Below are 16,725 nucleotides of genomic sequence, written 5' to 3' on the forward strand. Positions count from 1 at the left end.
TTTGAGGTGGCTAGAAGTTGAGAGACCTTTGAGGTGGCTAGAAGTTGAGAGGCCTTTGAGGTGGCTAGAAGTTGAGGAGATCTTTGAGGTGGCTAGAAGTTGAGACCTTTGAGGTGGCTAGAAGTTGAAAGAAAGTTTATTTTGCTTTGTTTTGGGGTGTTTTTTTAGGGTTAATGAGGAAGATAAGAATAAGAAAAAGGTAGCTGATGAAAAGCCACCCAAAAAGCAGCAGAAAAAGGATGAAGAGAGTCAAAGGGAAGAAGACAAAGTAAGAAAAGACCCAGACAAAAAAGAAGGCAAAAAAGAAGTTGAGACAAAAAAGAAAAATACTGCTAAAGTGGGATCAGCGTCAGCCTCAGATTCTGAAGAAGAAGGAGAAGAACAGGAAGGGAGTAAGGTATGTGTAAATCCCATTAGACAGGGAAGAATGCCTTTGCATATAAAATTATATTCTGTGGCTAGTTTCTGGCCCTATATCTTGTCCTATGAAATAAAGTAGAAGAACATGTTTTAAACTAAGGCTGTTTTGAAGTAGGAACTATAAGCAAAATAGCCAGAATCTCCAAGATTTCAGGGCTGTGCGCACTGGCATTTTTGACCAGGTTGGGGGTGGAGTTGGGCTGTAGCCTCTACATGACGCACACCCCAGCTCTGCCCTCAGGCCAGTATGATGCTGCTCGCTGCACCACATGGCATGCAGCAGCATGGTGCTCCTCTGGCACCATGGCTATAGCACCCCTTGCAGGGCACGAAAAGGACCCACTTTTGGGGTTCCTTTGCGCACTAAAAAGGCCAGATCGGAGCCGTGGCGTGTGGTTCCTATCTGGCTGTAAAAGGGGCAGCTATAGGCCACCCCTTAAGGGGGGTTGCACAGCCCCTTTGTTGGTCTTGTGACAAAATGAGAAGACTGAATGCTTATGTTTATAAGTTGAATTATAAACTTATAAACATAATGATATTGATTGAAGGTTGGGGCTGGAATGGGTGGAAGTGAGAAGCATTCTATCTTCACATTTTGTCGTAAGACCAGTTAGGTATTGGAAATATTTTTGTCTATTTTGCTTACAGTTTTAAAGCTGGGTGGGGAGATGTCAACTTCTGGATCCCCAGCAAAATGCACAGTTCCTGACTGTCAAACTTAGACAGCAGCTGGGAACCCCCAGCTATTGACTGGCCATGGGAGACACCCAGCAGTACAAACTGAGGTTGCATTGAAGAAGCCTGGCATAAGTGCAGTCTACCAGCACTGAACAGCAGCTCAGCTTTTAGCCATTTTGAATATATGTGTTTTCTGCTCTGTTTAAGAAAATATTGAGGATTTGTTTGTATGATCAAAAGATTGCTACAATATTTTTTCTTTTATGAGCATCATTTTGATGCATACTTTGTTTAAACATTTTGTTGATAAAAGAAATAAATTCTTGTTCTTCAAGCACCCATCTGAGTTAGAAAGTGAACTAAGAACAGATAAGAAATTATTCTATCCTTTTATTCAAAATTAACATGAAATAGAAGAAAAAAGGAAGAAATGTTCAAGGACCTCATAGAAGAAATATTTTAAAAACTCAGCATGAACGTGAAGTGGCTGAAAGAAAACGTAAGCAGGAAGAACAGATGGAAGGAGATTTGTGAGTATGTTTGTGTTAATATTGAATATGACTACTGCATTAAAATAAAAAGGCCTGAAAACTTAAGGAAACGACTTTCTCTATAGCTGCCTAAGAATAGAGATCTATTGGAGGGACCCTCCTCTATATCCCACATATAGAGGAAATACATTATGGGAAGACATGGGGCAGGATCTTTCTCTGGTGGCCCCCTAGTTGTAGAATACCAACCCTTTGGAGGCCTGATTGGCAGCAAGATTGTTAACATGTAGATGCCAAACTCGGCTTTTTATTAAAGTCTTCAGAACTAATTGATTTTATCCAGGCTGCACATGTGCTGTGGTTGCATTATTTTAAAATATTTTAACTGGTTTTAGACTGTCTGGTTTTAAATGATAAATGATTTAATATAGTTTTAGTCTATGTAAATTAATGTTATTTGTTGTTTTAAATTGATTTGATTATAAGCAACCTTGAGATCTTTGAATATTATCTGATTGCCTGTTTGCAAGAATCATTTTGTTTGTTAAAAGATAATCAGATCAGGCAATGAAGAGGTCCTTGCACATACTCTTTTACTTTCAAAGACTGGAATAGTAACTCAAGAAGATGTATGTACTATATAACAGTACTTTGATTAATGATTAATGAAAGCTGCATTGCCAATTAATAGATTAATACAGATAAATATACCAGGGAGGTGAAATTAATGTGAACTAAGGGGGGGGGGGGAGGAAAAATCTTATGGCAGCTTTAAAATAAAACAATTATTTTAGCATGAGTTTTTGTACATTACAGTCTTGTTTTCTCAAATGCATGATAGAGTTCAATATTCAAGCTTTGGTATATATTTGCACATTGTGAGAGTTAGAGTGGAGTGAAAATAAGATAACAGAAAATGACAATTGTGTTATTAACACTGGTCATAAACCTTCAAAGGGCTGGTATAACAAAAACATCTCGGCATCAGTATGCTAAGACCCAAGGTTGTTAATTGCCTGTGCAGAGTTAAAGCAATATGTCCTGTTGTGAGGATGGTTTGTTCTGTTGAAAGCAGGCTTTTTTTGTTGTTTTTGTTAAGAAAAAGAAAATAAATGGGCTGTACACAGTACTAATGAAAATGAGCTTATTCATGTACGTAGCATGCTAAGATACCATTATCTTTGTCCAGATTCTTTGCAGAGTCCCCTTTCTTATAATTTGAGTCTATTTGTTGTTTTCCTACCCTCATGAGCAGCAGACAAGAACCTTGTCCCTTTTTCTGTGTAACCGTGCTTTGGATATTAAAAGGTGGCTATTATATCTTGATCTTCTTCTTGTCTAGGCTAAACACGTCCAGCTACCTCACCTGTTCTTCATAGGGCTTTTTTACAGACCCCTTCATCTTGGTTCTCAGAGGAAGGCAAAAGCAAACCCTCTCTAAACAAGTATTGCCAAGAAAACCATATGACAGGTTTGCCTTAGGGTTGCCATAAGTTGGAAATGACTTAAAGGCACACAACAGTGATAATCTCGGTTGCCTTCCTGAAAGTTTCTGTGTTTTTAATAACCTTCTTAAATTGTGGTGACCTGAAAAATGCTTATAGAGTGTTTAATTATTTGAGCCTGGTGTTGATGTAAGCTGACAGTCTAGTCATTGCCCAGGTCTTCTCTCTCTGCCTTTTGCATGCCTCTTTTCTGCAGAGAACTTAATGTGTTTTCCAAGAACTATGAAGTGTAGACAGAAGCTCTGAAAATAAAAGCAAATTTCTTTACTATTCCTGGATTGCAGTTCATCTGGGGCTTGAGACCTGAATTCTATTTAAATAGCTAAGTTCCTGTATTGTCTCTTTTATCTTCTTGAGCTGCAGCTCCTTCACTGCATCATTTTTTTTCACCTGGTTGATTGTTTTGCTGCTTTGTGTGAGCTGTTGGTGTAGAGTATGTCCACATCTGTAGTGAGAAGGATAGTATTTTCTAGGACAGTGGTTATCAAATTGTGGGGTGGAATCCCAGGGGGGCAGGAGAGTTGCTTAAGGGGACATCAAGATCTGGAGGCCTGATCCCTTTTGCTCCTGCTCTTCTTCTTCCCAAACTTTTTCTGTCCTGGAGGCAAAGAGAAAGGCAAGGAAGGCACTTGGAGCCTCTGCCTGAGGGAGGAGGAAGAGAGCTATTTCCATATAAAATGTTAAAATATGAATATACATAGATGTGTGAATGAAAATACACAAATTAACAAAATATTTTTACTCATATACTTTGTCAAGGGAGGGCAAAATTTCCGGGTGTAGATGTAAAGGGAGTCAAATGGGTAAAATTAGAACCATTGTTCTTCTTCATGGTCTCCGTGAAGCACACTAATGGGTTATTCTGCGCTTGTGCAGCATTTCCGGATCCTACTGGAATTGCTAGGAAAGACTTTGGCGGTATCTCTGCCCACCCTCTTTATAGGCAGGAGGTCTTCCTGCCCTTTCTCAGTTCCTTTTGTCCGCTGTGTGAGCAGCTTAGGAACCTCGGTCAGAAATCGCTCCTTCCTTAGCTTTCACTTTCGTCTACTGCGTTTGCTCTGACTTCATTTTTCCTCTCCCGGCCACCCATCTTTCTTCACTGACCCACTTGTGAAGAAATTTTTCAAAGGCCTTGCCAACCTAAGACCACCAGCAGTGATCCTGATCCCGGCTTGGGACCTCCAGCTTGTCTTAGCACTCACTACCTCACCCTTTGAACCTCTGGCTTCCTGTGACCTCAGGCTCCTCACCTGGAAGACAACCTTTTTGGTAACCATCACCTTGGCATACCGTGCCGGTGAACTCTGTGCCTTCTGTACAGATTCTCCGTACCTGAAATTTTTAAAGAACAAAATCATCCTCCATCCGGACATTTCCTTTCTACCAAAAGTTGTGTCCGCTTTTCATGTCAGCCAGGATATCATCCTGCCGACGCTAGCACCGAACCTGACCACCAACACCGAGCGCCGACTCCACTCTCTTGATGTCAGGCGGGCGCTAGCCTTCTACCTCAATAGGACTCCATCTTCTCGTCGTTCCTCCAGACTTTTCGTCTATTATTGCAACCCCAAGATGGGGTTTCCAGTCACATCTCCATGTTTTTCCAAATAGGTGACTTCCACTATCCTTCTCTCTTACGAGATTTTTGGGAAGACTCTGCCTGCTCGAATTCAGGCCCACTCCACCAAGGCGGTAGCTGAAGCCTTCCTTTCTGGAATTCCCTTGGAGGACATTTGCAAGGCTGCGCTATGGTCACAACCTCTGACCTTTATCAAGCACTACAGATTTGATACCAGACACTGACGTGAAGCAGCCTTTGGCAGAACTGTTCTTTCCAGAATGCACTAAGGTTAGTTGGCACCTGTCAAACATGATAATCATACTGTTTCTGGTTTAATAATTGTTTATTGCCAGGACACTCCCTCCTCCACAGAGGACTAAGCTTGCCAGTCTAACCCATTTGTGTGCTTTGCAGAGACCATGAAGAAGAAGGACAGGTTGCTTACCTGTAATTGTAGTTCTTCACGTGGTCATCTGCGAATCCATACAAATCCTGCCCATCCTCCCCTTTGTTCTGTCCTTCTCTCTTCCTTGTCTACTCTTACGGCGGACCTTTTTTTTTGGAACTGAGAAAGGGCGGGAAGACCTCCTGCCTCTATAGAGGGTGGGCAGAGCTACCGCCAAAAAGTCTTGCCTAGCGATTCCGGTAAGATCCGGAAATGCTGCACAGGTGCAGAATAACCATTTGTGTGGATTCGCAGATGACCACTCAAAGAACTACAGTTACACGTAAGCAACCTGTCCTTCTAGGAGGTGTGGATGAATTATTGCTTATTTAGAAAGTGAGTGGTATCTGCCCCATACTATGGGGTATTAGTGGCATATGGCTTAAGACTGAATGTATGTATCTAGACACACTAGTAGTGTTGGTGGTATGAAAACCTAAAACAGCAGGGCATTCTGGGTGGTTTGGTGTTTTAAGGGTAACAGATTCAAGGTGCTAGGTTAAAGCTTCTTAGCATGTCTGTGTGAATTTAGTCCATACATCTGTGTAAATGGATATCCAGGGATGTTACAGTGGGCCCTTGATATCCACTGGGGTCTGGTTCCAATCCATGGTTGCTTAAGTCCCATTATATACGACGGCATAGTAAAATGGTGTCCCTTATGTAAAATGGCAAAATCAAGGTTTGCTTTTTTTTTAAAGTTTTTTAAAAGTACATATCTTTTAAAAAAAGATGGTTGAATCCGTGGATACGGAGGACTGATTCAGTTATTTCTTGTGTCCTGATTCTCTCTGATACCATTGCACAACCATATAATTGTGCATATGTACCTGAGGCTTGTTTATTGTACATACTCTGTCATGCATCTGAGAAAGCTCCTACTAAAGCTCTTACTAAAATAAATCTGTTAAGTCTTGAAAGTACCCCAAGACTCCTCTTCTTTTTAATATTGAAACACATCCCCTTTTGGAAAGTTGTTGTAATGAGCAAAAAAGTGGATCAAATCACTTTTTTTCCTGAATCAGATTTTTGTTCAGTTGGACCTAAGCGAGAAGTGAATGACGGGAAAGTTTGTTGTAGAATCTTTCCAGTAATAAGAGTCTAAATCAGGGGTAGGCAACCTTTTTGAGCCGGGGGCCAGGTTGCTGTCCCTCAGACAACTGGGGGGCCGAAGCCAAAGAAATAAATAATTAAATAATTTTTTAAGAAAAAAAATTAAATAAATAAATAAACCAGGGCAAATGTAGGACAAAATTTCAAATGGAGGATACTTTTTTTTAAAAAAATGGAGGACACGCAAAAAATTTTGCTGATTTTTTAAAAAAATGTTAATATAAATGCATGTTTCTGAGGCATCTATAGACAATTGCCCCCCTTGCCCCTGCGCGCGAGAGGCCAAAGACCCCGGCGGCAATCGGCGGCAGGACCGGGCTGGGGCCGGTCCCAAGGCCTCGCTGGGCCGCATCTGGCCCGCGGGCCACAGGTTGCCTACCCCTGGTCTAAATCATGGGTATACTCACAACTAGTATCAGCAGTAATTTTGGTAACATCTTTACAGTTTATTTAAAATTTGTCATTTAAATTTTACCTCCTAGTTTACTAGTTCAGGTATGCCAAACCAGTTATTGGATCAGTCTGAAACAGTATGATGCCGGAACAACTTTAGTTAAAGTTGAATCTAACTACAGCAAACAACAACAAAACATTTACTCCCTAACATGTGACACAGTTATTCATGAAATAAGTGCTCATAAAACAAATGGGATCAAAGGAGCATTAGAAGGAAGGTAGTGTTCCAATTTAAAGTCATATACTGTATGATGGTTTTACTTTCATATAAAATTTAGCAAAATTGGAGAGAAGACAAGTAGCATATCTGGTGGATGTTGTTTGCAGAATGTTTTAGGAAATAGTTGCACATTAGTTCTTTATTTATCTTTTAAAAGGCTGCATTGTTACTATGTGTTCATATGATACTATTATATAATTCTATAAGCTATAATAGTTTAAATTTTTGAAAGGCAAAACAAAGAAGAAAGCAAGAAACCAGAAGCTAAGAAGATGGAGAAAAAAAGAGGTCAGTAGTGAAAATATACCTGAAAATATTTTCTGTAATTAGCCATATGCATTTGGATGTCACGACATGTAGGAAATTGAGAGAATTCCAAGTTTTCAGGGACAAACCAGTGTGTTTATGCATGCTAATTGCTCCTATTTGTAGAAGTAGTTCTAAAGAACTCACAGAACTTCAGCCCATGGCTTCTTCCCCTCCTGATAAGCCAGAGAAAGAAACCAAGTTCTTTTGTGTTAAGGTTAGTTCTCTGACTTATCAAGTGGGAAGCAAGCCAGAAAGTTCCCTATTAAGTTTTCACATCATAATAAATAAGCCAAGCTCCGCTGCTTGTTCAACTATTCCTGCTGCAAGCGGGAATGAGCAAGAAGTGTTTATGAGCATGCTACTCATCCACAATATGACAGACATCCTTCAGACCCATTGGAATGGGAAAACTAGACCTATAAAACTGCTTTTGGATCAGCAGGTTTTACTGCAAAATTAAATTTTGTTTTCAGAGTGAATAATGAATTAGTGTTGTCTGTGTTTCAGCGGACTTAACCAGTTTACCAATGTTTTGAGGACAGTCAGAATAATTCATTTAATTATTGGCTTCCTGCATTATCACTTTGACATTTTTACATAACTAAGGTAAAGGTTGTGAAAGATCTTGTATCCAAATGAACTTTATGTTCAATATTTTAAAGTTACCTTTTTGTTTTAATATTTAGAGACGTCAATGGATTCTCGACTTCAAAGGATACATGCAGAAATCAAAAACTCACTCCAAATTGACCATCTTGTAAGTATATTGTGTTTTATATGTAGTATATTGTGTTAGTCATGGAATTTACTGAAGCAGAGGAAAAATTAGCATTTTTGAAATGTATTACCAAATTGTAATAATATTTTCCTACAAAACAACATTTAGTTTTCACTTGCTGGTGGTATCTTCTGATTTAATGGTCAATTTTCAAGTTTATAACCTCTCCTGGTTTTTCTAAGTCAGTGGTGCCCAAACATTTATGGGCTACCATCTGCTATCCTTTTGAGTGACAACCCTGGCACCCCCCATGTGTATTTCTTGATATTAGGTCTACTGTTCTACTGCAAATCCAGATCAATCAATCTTGGTTGCTGTTCCCTATGCACCCAGTCACCTTGGAACCAGCAACTAAGGAGCTGGCTCAGCAGAAACCCAGAAGCCTCTAGCCCGTGCTGCCCTTGCAGCAAAGGCGAGTATGAGAAAGCGTGCGCTGAAGTCTTGCAAGAGTTTTCCAACTTCCACTGCAACTACTAAAAAGACACAGCTAATGGAGTGAGCTCATGTGGGCAGGAAAATAGTGGGAGTCACCACTGCATGAAGTGATCAGCAAGGATGCCTGGTGGTTTTAAGGGATCCTGAAAAGAGATGTTTGATGCCACCCTCATCCTCACCATGGTCCAAAAGGCTACTGGTCCCCTCGCCTTTTGTGTACACCAGTACTTTGAAGGTCCCCCTACCACCCCCTTTTCCTCACCCCCCCCCCCCGCTGACCCCTTTTCCCCTCACCACCCCTTGGATCTTTCCACACACACCCCTGGAAGGGGGGGGGGGGACACATGCCACACACTTTGGAAATTAAACTGTTTTGTTTGAAAAAATTATGAAAACAGGCACAGATACTGTAAGTATTGATTCTTAATATGTTTCATTACCTGTTAAACAAGAAAGTTGTTGTGTGCCTTCAAGTTGTTTCTGACTTATGGTGACCCTATGATAGGGTTTTCTTGGCAAGATTTCTTCAGAGGCAGTTTGGGGAGTTTCCTTAAGGCTGGGAAAGTATGACTTCCCCAAGGTTACCAAACGGGTTTCCATAGCCAAGTGGGAATTCAAACCCTGGTCTTCAGAGTTGTAGTCTGATGCTCAAACCAGTACACAATACTGGTTCTTCAGACAAGACATTAGAGGCTGTCAGTCAATTGGAACTACCACCAAGCTTGTTTTAAATAAGCTGAATGCTAGTTATTAAATCACTTTTACTTTTTTTAACTTTAAAATGTGTTTCTTGTCAGATAATTATTTTTCTAGACTTCTGTCTAAAAGAGAAGTTCATAGAAAGAAAGGCTGAGTGTGTATGTACCTTTCTACTAAAATTAGGTTTCTTTCCAGATGTTGAAAGACCTCCTTAGTTGTAATCCATCCATTCATGGATTTTGGAAGTCTTAATATTTAAAAGATCCAAATAGGGGATTGGCCTGCACAATGTAGTTGCATATAACTGTTCACAATACTTGAATATCATGAACACATATTCCATAACATAACTAAAAATGCCACCATGCATAATTTTATATGGTAAAATAGTTTGCTGTATATTTAATGCACTCAGATAAGCAATAGTCCGTTTTCTAGGTTACATGAGGAAGATCAGATAGGAATTTTGAATAGTTGGCATTTAGTAAGACTGCTTTTAGTGTGATATGACATTGAAGTCCTGTGTGGTTTTAGTTGTATGGAGTAAAAAAACTTAATGTGTTTTTTTTTCTTTCCTGGGAAAATAAAAGTTCTGAATTTTGCTTTGTTAGAATGTAAACAGATGTATTGAAGCTTTGGATGAACTTGCTTCGCTTCAAGTAACAATGCAACAAGCTCAGAAGCATGCTGAAATGATTTCAACACTTAAGAAAGTAAGTAGTGGCTCTCCTTATTTTAAAAAATGTATAAGTAAGTCTCTGTTTCATCTTTCATAAACCTTACAGTCTAAAATAGAGTGCTGCAGTCTGCAAAAAGTCCACCCAAAGCTACCTTTGTGTCTCTTATATCCCATGTTGGGGAAACAAAAAATCAGCCAAAAAGGACACCTGCCACCCCTGGAAGCCTCTAATAGCACTCATTTTCTTTCTAAACAAGCTGTAAAGTTTTTTAAAAAGCAATTTTACAAAATAAAGACTGAACCATTTCTGGCTCCTTTTTCCTGATTTGTGGTTCAGTTTTGGTTCCATGGTGGTGTGAGAAATTGTCCCTGATCACTGAAGGTTTGCCCATCCCTTATCTGAAATATTTTGTTTAGGAACAGGGATGCCATGCAGTTAATGGGAAGCATCCAACAAATATGTATGTATATAGTAAAATGCATTGTTTTCAGTAAGTATCCGCATGCTTTGAACAGCTACAGATACACAGCTGGACTTTCCCCCAAATCATCTTTTCAGATACGAAAGTTCAAGGTCAGCCAAGTTATTATGGAAAAAGCAACCATGCTCTACAACAAATTTAAGACTATGTTTCTTGTGGGAGAAGGAGATTCTGTTCTTTCTCAAGTATTGAATAAGTCACTAGCTGAGCAGAAGCAGCATGAGGAAGCAAATAAAACCAAAGAGCAGTGGAAGAAGGCACCAAACAAGAAAACTGAAAAGGAGAGAGAGCAAACAGGTATGTGCAGGGTGCAGGTCAGTGTCAGCCTAATTAACTATAGTTTTTGATTTCATTGAAGCTGGGATATCTGGTTTTGCACATTTTGAAGCTAGTTTAAGATTCCAGATTTCATTTCTGTGGTTTTCTGCTTCAGAGAAAACATAACTAGCAAATCTGGATCCAACAGAATGGCTGGAATCCTATTAGGTAACTTTAAATGTGCAACTAAGATTTTGTGACTGCTTCATATTCATGATCCCTACATATTTCCTTGTTTAAGGGGTATAGAGGGACCATAAAAGTCCTCCAGCCTCCATTTATCTGTCAGCAGCCTCTGTGATTGACATGGCTGTCACTCAGGAAGCAGATGACTGATATTACAACCCCCTCATGCAAGCAATCTCTGCTACAAATGTGGATTGCAGCAAAAAAAAAAGGGGGGGGGGTGAGGGGATCTTGTTTCTGCTGTCACAACAGAGATTGCTCACACAAGGGGGTGGGAACATCAGTCAGCTGTTTCCAGAGTGACAGGGGAATACCCTAGCTGGTCACAGAGGCTAGAAGCAGGTAAATTGAGATTAGGAGGGTCGGGGGTGTTGAGGTATGGAACAGCACTGAAAATGTTCAGATGTGGCAGAGAAACTAATGGACACTCACTGCTCTTAACCAGCTGGCTATCTACTCACAAGCTTTCAAGATTACTCTGCGTTTATCTCTGCATATTCTCCCAACCGGGGGCGGGGGGCAGAATTTATGTAATTGCAATGGTTACATAACAGTGCAAGTGCATAGGGGATTCTGGCCACTGTCACTAGCATAACTTTTGCAGACCTTGCTGCTTATTAACTTGAGTCTGGTTTAATAAAATGAAACAAAAATTTTGATTCCCCTTTTTAATGTTACAGGCACAAAAATAGTGAATGGTGCTTCTGATTCTCAAGATGCAAACCAGTCACAACAGAATGGAGACAGCACAGAAGAAAAGAGAGAGAAACTGGATGCTGGCAATAAGAAAAAGTAAGTACAGACGGCCCTCCATTTTCACAGGGAATCCGTTCCGGGCCACCACCATCCTGCAAAAACAGAGACTCACCAATATTAAAGCCCCATAGGCTTGAATGGTGTTCATGGCCATGAGCATGCGCGGGGAATGTGCCGCAGGGGCATGCCCCATTGAAATTAACAGAAGTTGCCCCCCATTAAATAGTCAAGTCCACAAGAACGGAGAGGCAACTGTAGTACTTTCATGTTTTTAACAGAAGCATTAATAATTGTTCTGCTTTAGTAACCAGTTCCCAGTTACTATTTAATAGTCTGTATACATAGTGGCTCTGTTTTCCATGTGGTTTTGTGGAGGAAAACATTTATATTTACAGTTCAACCAAAATAAATACAAAATACAGTCGGCCCTTCTTATACACGGATTCAAGCATACACGGTTTGAAAATGTTCCAAAAAAGTATAAATTTACCTTGATGTTCCATTTTTTATTAGGGACACCATTTTGCTATGTCATTACATTTAATGGGACTTGAGCATACACGGATTTTGTTATACACGGGGGATCTTGGAACCAAACCCCAGCGTATAACAAGGATCCACTGTACTACATAGTATTGAATGTAAAGCCAGGCAGTATTTTTTTTAAAAAGAAAGCTTAGACTAAATCAGTGTCGCTAACTCCATCTCCTGCATCTCTGTGTTCTATTTTTAATATTCTTATAATTGCAATATTTCTTTGCATGATGTCTTACAGGGGCTATATATTGTTTTGAGTACTTTAATAAATTGCAGTATCATTTTTTTCTTTGAAGGTTCAACAAACAATCTTCACAACTGTTTTCCATGAGACATTTTATTAAACAGCTCACATTTTAAAAGCTAACAATGACTTTAAGAGCTAACAGAGACTGCATAACAATGAAAACAATAATGGGGAAACGCTTTAATGTACACTACACACTTAAAGTTGTAGAGTAGTAGCAGCTTACTCCTAACTGGTAGCAGAAACTTTTCCTTATTGCTCTGAGACTGCTTAGGGATTTCAGCTTTGGTGGGTCAAGTTAACCTAAGATAGTGTTTCCCAAAATTGCACCTCAGGAGAACTATTTCTTTGCCAAGAGAAACTAATTAGACTCATGGGAGTCTTTTTCTCTCCTCATAGCCACATACAGAAGAAGATGTGCGCTGCATGAGTCTCTTTAGAATTCACTGGTCATGACAGGGTTGGTTTCTGGGAAGGCAATTCTGTCACATTGCTACGTTGGATATACTTGTGTCGTTCAATTACTTTGTTAAATACAAGCAAAAGAGTTTTCCGACTTCAAAGAAAACATTCACAGAACAGTGATTCATTCAGAAACAGGGTGGTGTCTTTTTTTCAGAGCACTCTGTTCTTACACTTAAATGTTTCAAATATAATTGCTTCTAATTTTAAATCAGACAAGAATTAAAGTGTACCAAGACCAAGGAAGGAATGATGAGGCCCACATGTGCTTGTGTGTAACCTTTTCCCACTAACCCTCCCCTCCCCCCCCAAAAAAACTTTGGCCAACATTTTTTTCAGCTAAAAGTAGACTCTAAAGGGGCCATTGTGGTGTGAAAATGGTGTTCATAAACACACCAAAACAGCGAAAGAGAACCTCTTGAAGTGACTAGAAGTGATTTCCAGTCATTCAGAATTTCACTTCTGACATACCAACACCACCTACCAAGGGATTAGAGAGGCTAAACACGGCCCTCTTAAGTATGTCTACCTCTGACCTAGACAATGTGATAATGCCATCCTAATGTGTTGGTAGTGATTACCATCGCTTCTACAAGATTACATCATCTACCACAGTGCTGATCATAGTAATCTGTGGATCAATGTCCTGGTGTGTTTCCAGGAAAGAAACAAAATAGTTGGTGCCATGCTCTTCGTGACACCGAAAAACATTGCCTATATTGGATCGGTTAAGAAACACTTTCCTAGAGCATATCCACTCAGATTTATGTTTACTCTACCAAAAGATAGAGATTGGGATTTCTCTGGTACTAAAGAGGAACAAATATTACTACTTCGCAGTGGGGAGGAGGCTGCATTTTGATGTTTTGCCTCATGCACCATAATCTCTGTGGGGTAGGGAGATGGTCTTCAACTGCACCGTCAGCCCAGTTAGAATTTTGTCATTAACCAATTTTGATGATATCATTTGTTCATACAATACCTTCAAATATACTACACAAAAAATATACACAGAAAAATGCAGCTAAAGATTCTTAGATGTGTGCTGTGGTTCTTTTTGCCCCTTTTAGGGTTTCTGGTGATAGTAGAGAACAAGAGAAGACGAAGGTTTCGACCTCTGAAAATGAGTGAATGCAGTCTACATTTTTGTAAAGTACATTTAAAAATAAGGATTTGCATTTGAGAATGACATCGCTGAAAATTTTAAAATAATTTTATAAGCATAGTATTTTAATGTGTACAATTTCACGGGGGTTGTGAAGAATCTCCCTTTTACCTTTGTTTTTAAAGTATTTAAACATCCTGATAGCATTTGGCCCAGTATTAACAAGCAATACACAGTCAGACATAAAGCGTAAATCATTTTAGAGACTGAAAAGAGTTTGTATGTTTCAGGATTAGTACCGTAGTATGTTTACCTAACTACTATATGTTTGCTTTTTGGTTCATGTCAGGAAACTACTTTTTCTTTTAAAATTGCCAAATTGCTCTACTTGTATAAATATATTTTCTTTCTGTTATCTGTGCATAGTTTTCAGAGTTGTTTGCCAAAGTGTCTGTTCACTGTGTTTTGTAAAAAGCCAAGAGCATTTTGTAGCAGCTATAATGTAATGTATGGGTACTTTCAGTCAGTACTTTATAAGAAGTTAGTTTTGTTCATGAAAGCTAATTGTGCCAATTTAATATGCTCTGACTTTCTGTGGTATGCTTTTGGTATTACTATCATACTAAGGAAACTTTACTGTTTCCTTTGGAATTATTGATGCACATTGGTCATAAAACACTGTCTAGAAACAATTTGTTTTTTAAAAAATTAAAGTTTATGCAGAAAAAAGGGTCTGTATATTTTTTACTGAAAAATCCCAATTATTACAAGGCTTATCTAGTGATGATCATCTGATTTTCCAGCTTTCATGGTGCTATATCAAATGTATTTTACAAGCCCATTCACTAGTTTTATCCTCAGAAGTTTACCAAAAGCTGCTTTTTTTAAAGCATTGGGGTGCCTGGACATCAGGACCAGTAGAACTGTACATCTGAGTGTGTAGAACAGGAGCCTTTTTTTTTCTTAAGATGTGTTTACAGATGAAAATGCTTGAAACCAAAGAAGTTTCCAGCAGAAATTCTGATGTGATAACCTTGCTAACATTCTGGGTTCTGCTCCTACTTGTGCTGGCTGCTGCTGCTTCTGTCCTTGTCCTTATCTTCTTTTAGCGAGCATGCACTGTTGCTTCCATTCTGATGGTGATGGTCCTGTCATGTGTCCTCTGGAGGCAACTCCATGCAGTCTTTATCTTCATTGTCACTCTCCTCATCAGGCTGTGCCAAGTTCATTCCCTACTGTGGTCGCCAGGACAAAGCCTATGGAAGAAGGAACTCTTGGTATCCAAGAACTTGAACCAACCAGTGCTTTCCACCCCACCCCACCCCACCCCACCCCACCCCAGTGTCAGCCAGTGGCCAATCGCTTGCTACCTATCCTGCCTTGCCCTATGCCAGCCGCCTCACTCTCTGGCAGGCTAGAACTGGCCATGCTTTGCAGCTGGGCAGTATAGGTATGACAAGAGTGAGGTGTAGAAGGTGAGAGACCCTTTCCCTTGCCATCTGGCACAAGGGGAAGCCCCATCAGAGGAGGGGAAAGCATGTCCTCAGAGAGGGCTCCCCAGTGTCTTGTCACTGAGGGGAGAAGAAAGAGCTGAGAAACCACTGCCACCCCTCTGCTTGTCAGCCTTCTGATGGGACCCGGTTCACTGTTATATTTCTTCTCTCACTACTAGGCAGAAGTGGTTGGCTAGTTAGTCAGCAGGTAGACCTACCCTCCTTCCCCTGTCTCACAGCACTGGGCCAGCAAAGCTGATGGTCTTGCTCACTCACTCTTTAATCCTGCTGTATTTGCTTGAGAGGATGCAGCTGAATCTGGTTGTGCTGTCAGTGAGAGGGACTAGAACTCAGCTGTCCCCTTCCCTCACACATAAGAGATTGGAGAAGGGGGTGGAGGAAAGGAAGGAGCGCCTTGTTTGCCAAAATCACATGTGTCATAGCTTCAGCAGCAGCCCCCTCCCCAAAATGGCTGCGCATTTTGTTGTGGGCATTGACTGGAAGATATGTCTTCAAGGCGCAATGGGATGAGGAGGTTGAGAGGTGAGGTGGTGACAGCAGCAGCCCACTCCTACACATGCCACCTGTAGACAATAACCATTAGATGGTAAAAGCTCATAATATTTCTTCAAGCCTTTTCAACCCCCCTGTGAGAATATCATGTGCCCCCCGGGGGGGCGGTCAACAAACCACAGGTTAAGAATCATTATTCTATCCCATTCCTTTTCTTCACATATCTTAAATATTCTAATACTGATGGTGTGACAGCAGGTGGCACCATTACATAGAAAGATATTAAAATACACTTCACTTTTGATCTTATAACCCTTATAAAATATTTAATATATGGTAATTGTAGTAGTTTATTAGTATATAGACTATACACCATTTGCATACAACAAGTGAATACAATTGAAAAGTACAACATGGAATGAATGGCATATAGGCACCTATGCACCTATGCTCGAGCATAGGTGGAATTTGCCTTATGCAGCGGGGTCCGGAACGGATCCCCCACGTAAGGCAAGGGCCGACTGTACTTTTATAAATTCAATAAAATGAAAACACTTGAATATAAACAACAGGGCTATGATTGTGATAGCAATAAATCTTGTCTGAATTTTAATTGCTGCCGAGACATAAAGAGAAACCTTGTGAGTTACAGTAGAATCAGTATTAGACAGGAAATGGAAAACATTTTCTGGAACACTGTTGAGTGTATGCAAGACAAAATAGATCCCAAAAATGTAGTTCTTGGTTCAGCACATAAAGAACAAATAATGGGGTAAACCCTCACAAAAACACAGATGGAACCCAAAGGGGTATGAGAATTTCTGCCATCACTTATAG

The 16,725-nt window shown here is 40.0% G+C and overlaps 1 protein-coding gene across 1 annotated transcript in view; it reads left to right on the forward strand.

Moving 5' to 3' along the window:
* PSIP1 (PC4 and SRSF1 interacting protein 1) overlaps positions 1–14,584 on the forward strand; it is a 38,573-nt gene extending 23,989 nt beyond the window's left edge. Inside the window, exons 10-17 of the mRNA XM_089489457.1 lie at positions 169–397; positions 1,513–1,628; positions 7,122–7,177; positions 7,885–7,955; positions 9,722–9,823; positions 10,349–10,568; positions 11,456–11,567; positions 13,848–14,584. Of these exons, the coding sequence (XP_089345583.1) occupies positions 169–397; positions 1,513–1,628; positions 7,122–7,177; positions 7,885–7,955; positions 9,722–9,823; positions 10,349–10,568; positions 11,456–11,567; positions 13,848–13,908 (967 nt within the window). The 3' untranslated portion in view covers positions 13,909–14,584. The remainder of the gene's footprint in view (positions 1–168; positions 398–1,512; positions 1,629–7,121; positions 7,178–7,884; positions 7,956–9,721; positions 9,824–10,348; positions 10,569–11,455; positions 11,568–13,847) is intronic.
* The last annotated feature ends 2,141 nt before the right edge of the window (positions 14,585–16,725 follow it).

This window comes from Sceloporus occidentalis, unplaced genomic scaffold, assembly GCF_023333645.1.
Source record: "Sceloporus occidentalis isolate IW3139 unplaced genomic scaffold, rSceOcc1.0.p SCAF_1, whole genome shotgun sequence".
Lineage (NCBI taxonomy): Eukaryota > Metazoa > Chordata > Lepidosauria > Squamata > Phrynosomatidae > Sceloporus > Sceloporus occidentalis.